Source organism: Corylus avellana, chromosome 10, assembly GCF_965113065.1.
Source record: "Corylus avellana chromosome 10, dhCorAvel1.hap1.2, whole genome shotgun sequence".
In the NCBI taxonomy this organism is placed as follows: Eukaryota; Viridiplantae; Streptophyta; class Magnoliopsida; order Fagales; family Betulaceae; genus Corylus; species Corylus avellana.
In genome coordinates, this window is record NC_142499.1 from 13123259 (window position 1) to 13137055 (window position 13797).

General features: G+C 42.5%; 1 protein-coding gene across 1 annotated transcript in view; it reads left to right on the plus strand.

Moving 5' to 3' along the window:
* Window positions 1-1888: 1888 nt before the first annotated feature.
* RIF10 (polyribonucleotide nucleotidyltransferase) overlaps window positions 1889-13797 on the plus strand; it is a 45210-nt gene continuing 33301 nt past the window's right edge. Inside the window, exons 1-4 of the mRNA XM_059606700.2 lie at window positions 1889-2228; window positions 3095-3163; window positions 11150-11256; window positions 11958-12000. Of these exons, the coding sequence (XP_059462683.2) occupies window positions 1953-2228; window positions 3095-3163; window positions 11150-11256; window positions 11958-12000 (495 nt within the window). The 5' untranslated portion in view covers window positions 1889-1952. The remainder of the gene's footprint in view (window positions 2229-3094; window positions 3164-11149; window positions 11257-11957; window positions 12001-13797) is intronic.

Below are 13797 nucleotides of genomic sequence, written 5' to 3' on the forward strand. Positions count from 1 at the left end.
CGCATTGTCTCCTTTGTTGTTTGTTTTTGTGATGGAAGCTTTGAGCGAGATGATTTCGGCGGCGGTTAATGGGGGTCTGCTAGATGGATTCCAGGTCGGTAATACTGCACTCTCCCACCTTCTGTTTGCTGATGATACCTTGATTTTTTGAAATGATATGCCCGCCCAAGTACGCTATTTGCGGAGTCTATTCTTACTATTTGAAGCTGCCTCCGGTTTGAAGGTTAACTTGGCTAAGTCGGTGTTAATTCCAGCGGGGAATGTAGAGCGAGTGGGCATGTTAGCTGGTATTCTAGGGTGTGGGGTTACCTCTCTGCTAGTTAAGTACCTTGGTATGCCGTTGGGGGCCCCTTATAAGGCTAAGCATATTTGGGATGGAGTTATCAAAAAGATAGAACGTCCGTTGGCCGGTTGGAAAAGGTTGTATTTGTCGAAGGGTGGCAGGGTCACGCTTATTAAAAGCACTTTTGCTAATTTGCCTACTTATTATCTGTCCCTTTTCCCTATTTCAGCTAGTGTTGCCAAGCGCATTGAGAAGCTACAATGCAATTTCTTATGGGTTGGGCTAGGCAAAGAGTTCAAATACCACTTGGTGAAGTGGTCGAAGGTATGCACTCCGATTAAGGAAGGCGGGTTGTGTATTAGAAACTTAATGGTGTTCAATCGCGCCCTGCTAGGAAAATGGTTGTGGTGTTATAGATCAAAAAGAGATGCTTGGTGGAGGTTGTGGTGGATGCGAAGTTTGGAAGCCTATGGGGAGGGTGGTGCTCTATGGAGCTTGGAGGTACTTTTTGGGGTAGGGTTATAAAAGAATATTAGGAAAGGGTGGGACACTTTCCAAGGCCTTACGCGTTTTGAGGTGGGGGAAGGGACTAGGGTTCATTTCTGGCATGATCTGTGGTGTGGAGATACGACTCTTAAGACAGCTTTCCCTGGTTTGTTTAGTATTGTATGTGTAAAGGACGCCTCAGTTGCGGCTCATTTGGAGGTGCGGGGTGGTTCTAATCAGTGGAATGCTAGTTTTTCTATAAGGGCTCATGATTGTGAGATAGATGTATTTGCCTCTTTCTTCCAGGTGTTGCACTCTGCCCAAGTGAGACAAGGGTGTAAAGATAGGTTGTGGTGGATTTCCTCCAAAAAAGGCCATGTCAAGGTCAAACTTCTTTTTGCTTCCCTAGCATGTATTGAAGGGAGGCGATTCCCTTGGAAGAGTGTGTGGCGTACACAAGCTCCTTTGAGGGCAAGTTGCTTTGTGTGGTTGGCGGTTTTGGGCAAAATTCTGACCCCAGACAACCTAAGGAAGCGGCATGTGATTGTGACGAACATGTATTGTATGTGCAAGAGGGATGAGGAGACGATGGATCACCTTCTTCTTCATTGCGAGGTAGCTTATGCTTTGTAGTGTGCTTTTTTCGGTCTGTTTGGGTTGTCTTGGGTGATGCCGAGACGGGTTTCCGATTTACTCGTCTGTTGGTGGTCTTCGGGAATGAGGGGGAGCGCTGCGGTTTGTAAGATGGTGCCTACTTGTTTTTTTTTGTGTCTATGGAGAGAGAGAAATAATAAGTGTTTAAAGGACTTGGAGAGTTCCTTGGAAGACTTATTAACCTATTGCTTTCATACATTATACCTTTGGACTGTGGTGTACGTCTTCTCAGTGTCGATTAGTTACAATGACTTTCTTGTTCGTTTTCCCTTTCTAGTTATGTGATCCTATTGTATACTTCTAGTGTATTTTGGGGCGCCTTTACGTTTTTTATAAGATTGATTATTAATTAAAAAAAAAAAAAAAAACTAATCAATTTAATAATTTCCAAAAGAGAAAAAAAAAAGAAAAAAAAAAGAAAAAGGTCCAAACCTCGAGCGCCTGTACAGTAAACCAAAAGCGGATAAGTCTGGCAGACACTCTCTCGCTCGCTCTTCAACCCTCACAGGAGCAGCAGGAAGAGAGAAAAATGTTGGCAAGCACGAGCACCCTCTGCAACAGGGCCTATTACACTCACCCTTCTCAGTTCTCACATTCCAAACCTTTTCTCTCTCCACATCGTTCCCACTTTCGAAAAAAATCCAAGTCCCGCTCCTTATCTCTGATTTCACTCAGAAAGCAGAGCAAGGGCTCTCTTTGTATCAGAGCCTTGGCAGAACCCCAAGCTTCGGAGTCGGTCCCGAGCGATGGTCCGCTGTGTTTCTCCGAGCCATGCTCTGTCAAAATCCCGGTCGGTGATAGACATGTAAGTTCAAAGCATTGTGCATTTCTTTTTCCTCTTTCTCTCTATTTTCTTTTTGTTTAATGTTTTTGCATTTTTTTTTTTATCAAATCTTGCATTTGTTTTTTTGTTGGGTTTTTCTTGGTCAGTTCTTTATCTTGGGGAAACTTTACTTAGGATAGTTTTTAAGGACAGGTAATGAAAAAAATGGTTTGTGTAATCGGAAATTCAATGATAGCTTGTAGAATGTGCTGCTTTTTACTTTGTAGGGCTTTCAGCGGAAATAAGGATACTGTAAATAAGCGCAGTTGTTGAATGTGGTTTTGTACTGTGCAGTCAGGACTTGATCTTTTGAAGGATTTTGGTTTCAATGCTTTGTGGGTCCCTTTGGGATTTTGTAAATGGTCTATGTTGTATTGAAGGGCATGTATAATTTGATGAAATGTCTAACTCCTGCCCTAGCAATCTAGATGGAGATGCTTCTTAAATTTGACAACTTTTTATCTCTAGGAAGCTAGCTTGGAGCGCAACCCTTTTTTGTTTGATGGGGTGTTTGTCATTGTAGCTTAGCACTTGTATCTTTCACAGGGTGGAACGTTCTACAGTTGTATTCCTCTACCCTTAGAAATTTAAATTCACGTTGAAATAGTTTTTTTGTGGAAATTTTTGGTGAAAATAAACAGAACCTTACCGACCATTTAAACCTTTCTTTGCATTCCTCTTAGACTATACTCATCTTGCTCCAAAAAGGTCTTTAAATTTCAGGAGTGTTCTTTTCAATGGATTTCAATTGTATTTAGAATTCTGGTGTGAATTTCTGTTTGTAAAAACGGTTTTCTAATTTATGTTTGTTTGGATAAATTTCTAATTTCCAATTGGAATCTTTGCAGATTTTGGTTGAGACAGGCCGTATAGGGAGACAAACTAGTGGTGCTGTTACAGTAACAGATGGGGAAACTGTAAGTTCTTCTTTGTTCACTAGCATTACATTCACGCATGAAATATATATAACACATCTTTCCATCTTTGTCTCTGTTTTCCTCTCCACATAGAGAGATATATATGGGCAGGAATTGATTGCAGCTTGATTCTTGTGGATAAGAAGTTCATTTTAACTAGCTAGACTTAAAATTTTCTTTTTGGTAATTGTATATTTTGTCCCTCTTGTGAGATCCACATGGATTTTTATAAGGAGAGGAGTTTTGTTACAACTCAGAGAAAGCGCTAGCCACATCTGCACTATCACTCTTTGTGAGTTACTCATTTTCCCAATATATAATTGGGGTGTTAAACTTTGGCTATCTTTTAAGAAGTTGATGAAATTTTTTATACCGTGAACCTAGCCTCTAGGAATGAAGAATGCTGAATTGAAAGTGCTAAGATTGGAAGGTATAATGACACTATCATAGCATGACCTTATTGTCCTTTGGCTCCTAAGAGTGGCTGTTTGTGTTGCAAGCTGAAACCATATATTACTTAATAGGGTTTCACTTCTTAAGTATGTAGCTATTACTGTATGAGATAAGATAGTGAGAAACATGAATAGACTATGGTGTTCTTCCGAAGGCATCCCCTCCTATTACTTTTCAAAGGGAGTCACAGGTTGTCAGGCCATTTATTCTATGTGCAGCTAAATGACATGGCTTATTTCTTGGGCAGGCTTACCAATTCCTATGATTCTGTCGTTGATAACTTACTCCAGAAACTCAATGCATACATCTATGGATGGGAATGGCAGTAGACCCGGTTCTAATTGTGTCCCTACTTTTGTCTCTTGGTGTTTGTGTTGGCCAACTTAATGGGCTTGGCTGATTGATCCTGTGGTTGGACTAGTAACCCTTTAAAGCATGACAATGCTTGGTCTGGTGCTAATAGCTATGTGGATTACTTATGCAATCTTTATGTTTTACCATTTGTTGGAGATCCTCTAAGCCTTCACTTTGTGAAAATTGCCTTTATTATCTATTCCAATTTTTTTTTTTTTTTTGATAAGTAATAATGCATTAAAGAGCGCAGAGGGGCGCAACCCAAGTACATAGGTAGTATACAAGAGAGCGACTAAGTAGGGGAGAAAGAAGAAGAGAACATAAAGAGAAAATCAGGAAAATTGATCACTAAAGGAGCAAGCCAGCCTGCAGTCCATGTGAATAAAGTGTACAAAAAGAAGTGAATAAGGTCCTCAAGGTTCCTCGACAAATCCTCGAAGCATCTCGCATTCCTTTCTTTCCAAAGACACCATAGAAGACAAAGGGGAGCCATCTTCCAAACCACATCACTACTAGATCTACCTCCCGCCCACCAACTAGCAAACATCTCCTTGATGCTTTTAAGCATAACCCAACTCATGTTAAAGTGAGAGAAGATAACATCCCACAACTTGCGCGCTACCCCACAATGAAGGAAGAGATGATCCACGGACTCCCCATCCGCCTCACACAATCAACATCGATTAATCACAACAATACCTCTCTTCCGAACATTATCCAGCGTGAGAGGTTTCCCAAGGGCAGCCGACCATGCGAAAAATGCCACTCTCGAAGGAGCCTTAGTGCACCAAATGCTTCTCTACGGGAAATGGTTAGGCTCCTTAAAGGCAAGCATCCTATAGAAGGAACGAACCTCGAACTTCCCTTTTCTTGAAGGGATCCACCACATTCGGTCCTCCCCTTCCCCCCCGAATCGAAGACGAATACAAGAGCGAGAAGAAAGAGTTTTTTTTTTTTGATAAGTATTGGACATAAGGCCAGAAAGAGTCTAAGGCCATCTCCTCCAAATCATGAATACTACGGGTAAAAGTAACGTTCCAGTGAACCATCCCATTTACACACTCCCGGATATCCGCAATGGAAGCATCCTTGTTGCAAGCAATATTAAAAAGACCCGGAAAGGCATCCTTGAGAGACGTCTCACCACACCAACAATCCTCCCAAAATTTGACCTTCCCCTCTAAACCAGGAACTAATCTGAAGTGGCACCGAAACGACCTCCACCCCCCACAAATGTGTTTCCATAACCCCACCCCATGCATTCCACGAGGAACATTTGAACGCCAACCACCCCAATCCACCCCATGCTTTGCCACCAAGATACTTCTCCACCAAGCTTCTTCCTCATTTGCAAATCTCCATAACCATTTCCTCAAGAGAGCTTGATTGAAAAGACGCAAGCTCCGAATCCCTAGACCTCCCTCAACAATCGGAGAACAAACCTCAAGCCAACTGACCAAATGGAACTTAGGCTCGTCCTTGAACCCCCCCCATAAAAAATCTTGTTGAATTTTCTCAATGCGATTTGCCATGGAAATAGGGATGGGGAAAAGAGACAAAAAATAGGTGGGGAGATTGGATAAGGTGCTCTTGATGAGGGTAAGCCTCGTCCTCTTGGACAAATATGAACGCTTCCAAGGGGCCAACCTTCTAGCAATTTTCTCCAACATGTCATCCCAACTAGCCAACTACTTGAAGGAAGACCCAGATACTTCAAGGGTAAAGAACTAGTACCACAACCCAAAACGCTAGCCAACTCATCTGTCTCTACCGAATTTTCGACTGGGACCCAAACAGACTTGGCCCGATTAACTTTTAACCCTGATACCGCCTCAAAGCCAATAATGAGGGCTTTAATAAATCTAACATGTTTAGAAGTTGCCCCACTAAACACTAGCGTATCATCAACAAAAAGAAGATGGGAAACAGAAACCCGCTCTTGCTCCCTGGCACCCACATAGAACCCGTTGATGAAACCCCTACTAATAGAGGCATTAATCATCCTGCTGAAGGCCTCCATGACCATAATGAACAAAAAAGGCGAAAGAGGGTCACCTTATCTAACCCCACGCGAGCTCACAAAGAAACTGGAAGGCGAACCATTGATCAACACCGAGAACCGCACCGACGAGATACAATGTTCAATCCAAGAGCACCATTTCTCACCGAAGCCGCACCTTTTTAATAAATAGAGTAAAAGCTTCCAGTTCATGTGATCATAAGCCTTCTCCATATCCAACATACACAAGAGATTGGGATCCCCAGATCTGAGACGGCTGTCCAGGCATTCATTGGCAATAAGCACCGAATCCAAAATATGTCTACCTTTGACGAAAGCGTTCTGCGGGTTGGAGATGACCCGGTTCATGACTCCCCTCATTCTATTGGCTAAAACCTTCGCAATGATCTTATAAATCCTCCCCACAAGGCTAATAGGATGGAAGTCCTTCAGATTGGATGCCCTATGCGACTTCGGAATAAGAGCAATGAACGTAGCATTGAGACTTTTTTCGAATTTACCTCGATCATAGAACTCCACAAAAATAGCCATGACGTCCTTTTTGATCACCTCCCAGCAACGGGCCTGGCGTCTTATCCCTATCCATTTTTTTGACCACCTCCCACACATCCCTTTCCTCAGAAGGAACTTCCAGACTAGAAGACTCTTCCTCCTCCAACATATCAAAATGAAGATTATCCAACCTCGGTCTCCAACTGAGAGTCTCTGTGAAGAGCGTCTCATAAAAGCGAGTAATATGATTACTAATAGCCTCTTGATCAGAGGTAGTAGTGCCATGAATGTTCAGAGACTCAGTATAATTCTGTCTACGATTGGCATTAGCAATCCGATGGAAGAATTTAGTACACTTGTCGCCCTCTTTCAACCAACGGATTCTAGATTTTTGCCTCCAACTGATTTCTTTTTGAAGGAGGGAAATTTCTAACTCCCTTGCGAGCACCCTTTTCTTCTCGCTCTCTTCCATGGATAAACCTCTCTCTTCCTCCACCCTATCCAGAGCTTTAAGATCTTCCATACGAGCCTTAATACAAACCCCTACGTTGCCAAAGTCTTGAGCATTCCATCTCCTAATGTCCCACTTTAGAGCTTGCATCTTTTTGGAAAGAATGAAACTCGGAGTGCCTTGAAAATGATACGAGTCCCAACAGCTGCGCACTTTGTCCACAAAACCCTCCACTTTGAGCCACATATTCTCAAATTTGAAAGGCTTTTTGCCTCCCCCCTGAGAGTTACAATCCAAAATAATAGGGGCATGATGGGAACATACCCGTAGCATCCTCTTCTGACGCAAGTCCGGATGGCGGGCTTCCCAATCCGGAGAGACAAGAAAACGGTCAAGCCTATATCAAGAATTGTTGTTTGACCAAGTCAAAACCCCCCCCCCCCCCCCCCCCCCCCCCCCACTAAGGGAAGGTCCATGAGGCCTTGTTCCGATATGAACTCACCAAAATCCCTCATTGCCGACCGTGAATAAGCTCCCCTCGACCTTTCACTAGGATAAAGGGTGACATTGAAATCCCCACCGATACACCACGGCATGTCCCAGCAGCTCATGACCCCTGCCAGCTCCTCCCAAAGAAAACACCTAGCATTTACTTTGTTAGGACCATATACCCCCGCAAACGCCCACTCAAAACCATCCTTAACATTCTTGAAGGAGCAAGCCGCCACATAACTTCCCAACACTACATCAACCTTCTCAATAGGCCTCTTGTCCCACATGAGCAAAATACCCCCCGAAACTCCAATGGAAGGAACAAAGCACCACTCCACATACGGTCATCCCCATAAGCTCCTCACTAAGTTATACGAAATAAAGTCCATCTTCTTCTCTTGGAAACAAACAACATTTGCCTTCCAGCTTCTAAGCAAATTCCTAACCCTCAACCATTTATCCCTCTCATTCAAACCTCTCACATTCCATGACAGAATTTTAAGCTTCATGATTTAACTCGATTGACCCTCCCCTTATTCCTGTCCCTTGACGAATGCTCCAAAAAATTAACAGAAGACTGCAAGTTAATAAGCTCCCTCTTACCTTTTTTGACTGCAAGAGTGCACACTTCCCTCTCCACTTCTTTGCCTTTGTTGTCAGCCATAAGCACCCCAATGGTCTCTTCAAGCTTTCCTTCCTCTCCATCACAAGATAGGCCAACTTCCTTGCATGCCTTAATGATAAAATTCCTCTCCTGCACCTCCAACTGCATTTCCTGTACAGAATCTGGGACAAAAGATTCCTGGGAAATAGAGCCCTCCACTGCTATAGAAACTCCACCCAAGTTATCAAGCTGTGATATGCAACGCCCCGGCTCCTTACCCAGAATACCCAACACAGAAACACCCAGAGGCTGTTCACCGGGGCTGCTCCCCAGAGAACCTCCCTTCCTGGCCTCCTCACCGTCGCCGGCAGCAGAACTAGAGGATTCCGGAGACTCTCCCTTACCAGGCTGCTTACCCAGAATCCCTGGTCTAGAGACGCTCTAGACCCCCTTCAGTGAACCTTGGTCGGCAAGACTGGTTAGAAGCCCCTGCGTCTTAATCGGAGAACCCGATACTTGAACTCTTAACTCCATCATTGCCGTATCCTTGAACATGGAGCCTGCCGTCAAGATATCTCCCGAAACACCATCCCTTGCCGGAATCTTCCTCGCCGCCCCCTCACTGGGCAAATCTTCCTTTGTCGGCACCTCTGCTGGAGATGTGGAGGCTATCTCCAGGGCCGAACCGATCTGGGCCTCCCTGTCGCAGAACAACAACCTAAAATCGGGACTAATAGAGATACCGGCGACTCCCACTGAAGTCTTTGGACCTCCCGTCAAGCAGTCCAACTCACCTACCGGAGAACCCGATGCTTGATCGCTTAATTCCAACGTCGCCATAGCCTTGAACTTGGAACCCACCATCGGAACATCTCCCAGACCACCATCCCTTGCCGGAATCTTCCTCGCCGCCCCCTCACTGGACAAAACTACCTCTGTCGGCACCTCTACTAGAGACGTAGACAATCTGCAGGACAGAACCGGCATGGGCCTCCTTGTCGCAGTACAACGACCTAACATCGGGACTTACTGCGTTACCGGCGAAGCCCACCGGAGCGTTAGGACCTCCCTACGGACTGTCCGGCACACCAACCAGCTTCGGTCCTCTGTCCGATGCCTTCCCTTTCTCCACGGGCTGGGCAATTTTCCTCCTAAAATACATCTTTACCGACTGAAGACTCATACCGTGCTTGGGCCTTCCCCTAGTAACCTTCTTGGGCTGGGCTACTCCTTTCTTATGTTTGTCCCCTCCAGCTAGCCCATAATCGCAAGACCCACCAGACCTAGGAAAAACACTCAGGTCCTCCACAAAACTGATAGCCCTTTTAATTCTGTCAAGCCCCACATCCACCTCGCCTCTCAATCTTCTCAACGACTCCTTTGCATTAGTTAGATCAACTTTTACACTAAACCAGGCCTACACGTCGTGGCTACCTTCCCCCTCCCATTCCTTCACGTGATTAGCACCACATTCTGAAGCTGTCAGCCTCGTCGTGGTGGTCGACCTGCTCGCCGGAGCTCCGTAGTGAACATCCAGTGGCTCCTTTACCTTTGGGTTGCACGTTCCCTCCCCACCAAAGGATTGGTTCTTCTTCGGGCCCTCCATACCGCCACTGTCCGACCTCACCGGGATTAAGGACTCGTGCAAACCTTCCTCCTGTATAGTAGAAAGCTGGACTTGCTTATCCTTCTCTGCAGAAACCTCCTTCAACCACCTTGGCACCCTGCTATTGGCTCAGCAAAATCATTGAAACAGTCCTTTGTCGACTGCAGCGATGACCCCAAAACTTTCACATAGCTCCTTCTTCTCCCCCCTACATCATAATTCTTATAAACTTTCCTGACCTCCCTAGACTCACACAGGGAAGACTTAGCCAGACACACCTCCGATATGAGACGTGTCCATCCTTGACCATAACGTCCTTCTGGAATAATGATCGAGCCACTCCTCTGCCTACCATCATATTCTTCTACTGTTGGGAACCGCCCATGTCTGTTAGCACGTTTCTGTGCGATTATCCGTGGATATCCTGCTCTGGATTGGTCCCAAAAAACCTCAGAAGAATCCATTGCCACCAAGTCCTCTATAATGCGTGCCAACCACACCAACTTATCCTTCTGCAGGAAGATGGTTTTTTGTTTCCTATTACCTTTTTCAAAAATTCTCACCCCTGAAGCCCCACTCTTAATCAGTAACTCAAAAGTTTTGGACTCCACAATCCACTTTCTCGAATCAGCCATAACGCTACCCAGACAACTAACAAGCTAGACACCCAAACAGTAAACATGCGCCACCCACGCGCCTGTACTCAGGCGAAGTTGGAAGAGAGCCCTTCTAGATTATTACATTGTTTCTTTTATAAATAAACAAATATCTATTCCAATTCTATTCTAGTTAATCAGGAAAATTATTCTTGACCAATTATTTGTTATATTAAATGATTAAATTTATTGTTTCCCATCAACTTAAGTTTTTGAGACAATTATTGATTTAACATGATATCAGAGTGGTATTCTTGAGTTTGAAATGTGACTCCACATTATATCTTTTATTTCAGTTAAATATTCCATGTTGTGTTGTAATTAGGTTTACTCGTGGGAAGATGAGAAGTGCTAGAATATTAATTAAATTATTAAATTTATAATTTTCTATCAATTGAAGGTTTTGGGACAATAGTGATATTTATCTTATATATGCAGTGATTGGATCCTACACAACCTTGTCTTTTGAATTTGGTCGATTTTATTTGTATTGGCCCCCCTCTCTTCCCCCCTCCCCGTGTTTTTTCTCCATCGATTGGAAGGATTAAAGGAGGATAGTTATGGGAAATAAGTCTAGCATTGCTCTCCCCACTCCAAAAAAAGAAAAAAAAAAGAAAAAGAAAAGAAGAAAAATAATAATAATAAAAAAAGGTGAAAGGGCCCTTTGATTATATTACCAAAACATAATCATTGATGTTTGGTGTAGAGAAGGAATAAATTTATCGATTATGTTGTTCACAATTAGACTCCATCTAGGTGCTATCATGCAATTAATTAAACGTAACCAGGATTTTCATTTTTGACGTTGAATTTTCAAGCTTGTGGAGAACTAACAATTTTTTCTTTTTCTTCTTGCAGATTGTGTACACATCTGTTTGTTTGGCTGATGTTCCAAGCGAGCCTTCAGATTTTTTTCCTTTATTTGTCAATTATCAAGAGCGTTTCTCAGCAGCAGGTCGGACTAGGTATGTCTTGCACCTTTTTTTTTTTTTAATAATTATTTTAAGGGAAATTGCACTTAACCCCCAAACTTACACCTTGTTTGCACTTAGACTACCAAATTTTAGAAAATGACACTTGACCCCTTAGACTCCAATTTGTTGCAAATTACACCCTCAATTAGCATTTGGCATAAAATGGACGGAAAGTGCCACATGTGACACGCACATGCTAATTTTGACTTGAAATTCCTCAATTATCTCAAAAAATATAAAACAATATAAAGAAAAAACAAAAGAAAAAAATGAAGAGGGGGGTGGCACATTCTTGACGGGGTGGTTTGGCCACCCTTGAAATCAGTGTTGATGGTGTCCGCATAACCCTTGAAACCATTATTGGGGTGCGGCCACTCCTTCAAGCTTCACCCCCCGCCCCCTTTTTTTTGGTTAGTTTGTATAATTTTAAGGAGTGATTTGGAGATTTCAAATAAGAAAGCTAGCATGTGCGCGTCGCCTGTGGCATTTTCCGTCCATTTGAACTCCATATGCTAACAAAGGATGTAACTTATAACAAAGTGGTAGTTTGATGGGGTTAGGTGTTACATTTTAAAGTTTGGTGGTTTAAGTGCAAATGGGTCGTTTGGGGGGATTAAGTGTATTTTCCTCATTATTTTACGTGCTAGATTAAGACGTACTATTTCTATACCTTATGTCTGTTATTTTCTTAGTGGTGGGTTTTTCAAACGAGAAGGGAGGACAAAAGATCATGAGGTACTTGTCCTTAACTTTTTGAGTATAAGAATCATTTGTCCCAGTAGGTACGTGAAGCTGTCTTGCTAAATTATGGAAATTCCACTTAAGATTTTAACATGATGTGATTGCTATTTCTATATTCGTTCTTATGAGCTTGATTTGGATTTGAATTAGCTTGTGTTGGAAAGTTCGTGAAATTTTGCCTTTGTATCTGTGAGACTTAGGTGGCCAAGAACAAAGAGAACCAAATAACTTTTAGTGCAAAAGGTTGTTAACTGCAACTCACTCTTTTTTTGGTGCATTTAACTCAAAAATATTTGTCTCAAAGCTTTTGATAATTAGTTTCATAGCAATAATTAGGTTAGCACCCCCACCAGTGAGACGTGATCTTGCACACACATTCATTCCTGTCTTTCTGAATTGGGAAGCCTATTTTCCTAATTTTTTTTAGAATAGGTTACCTAGGCTTTGCTCAGACCATTTTCCCATTCTTCTTGATTGTCAAGGCGTTCAGGGTGGTACAATAAATTTTAAGTTTGAGAATATGTGGTTAAAGGCCAAGGGTTTTGTGGACAAGGTGAAACAGTGGTGGACTTAATTATTATTTTCAAGGCTCCCTGAACTTTATTTTGGCTCATAAACTTAAAGCCTTGAAAGTTGATTTAAGAGTCTAGAACGACCATGTGTTTGTTTACAATTGGTCTGGGTGGACAATAGGCGATTGTATGAGGGTGAGAGTGCTTGAAGGTGAAATATGAGGTGTTTTCTTGAGAAATTGCAGTGTTTTGATCTGGTCATGAAATTTTTCGGTGTCTGTGTGCAATGTGTGCAATGACGGTAGAGGAGAAATTGAACGACATGTTGTTCAATATGAAGGTTGAAATGGTGGGTCGTATAGCCATGAGCAAAACGACGTGTTGTACATAATGGACCCAAACGACCGGTCGTTTCCGACTAAACGATAAGTAACCTTACTAAATGATTGATCGTTTAGAGCAATATAAAAAAGAAAAAAGGAACAGGAAAAAATTGTTGTTCTATTTTTTACGCTTACATACTATATGATTTGCATTGGTTAGTTTTTTTTTTTTTTTTTCGTTGAGCCTAGTCTTGTAGTAGAATTTTTTGGTAGGGTGGATGTCTATTTCAAAATGTCAGAAATAAATCAAACCACAAAAATTCACTACAAGGGGTAGATAGTCAGGTGACCTCTCATGGTGAAAATACAACACTCCAAATAACAATTGTGAAATTGGATGGGCTCAATTATCTTGCTTGGTCAAAATATACTCTTTTGTATATCAAGAGTAGAGGGAAAATGAGATACTTGAATGGTAAAATTCAAGAAGTAGGATTAGATGATTCTTATGATTAATGGAAAGCAGAAAATTCTACTATTATGTCGTGGCTATTCTATGCACCTAGATATTAATAAGGGTAATTTATTTCTCCGCACTGCAAAGGAGATTTGGGATGCAACTGCTCAAACCTATTCAAAGATAGGGAATGCTGCTCAAATTTATGAACTGAAGTGTCAGATTCACGGGACAACCCAATGTGAATGGTCTGTTGTCGTCTATTTCCATAAGCTATGGAGTTTGTGGCAAGAGCTGGACCATTATTAGAACTTTCAGGCAACGGGCGCTGTAGACTGAGTAGAAATTCAGAGGATGATAGAAGAGGGGGTGTATTTATGAGTTCCTTGTTGGCCGTAATTCTGAGTATGATCTGGTTCGGGTTCAAATCTTGGGAAATGAGCCTCTTCCTTCCCTTCGAGAGGTATTTGTATATTTTTAGAATGAAGAAAGTCAGTAC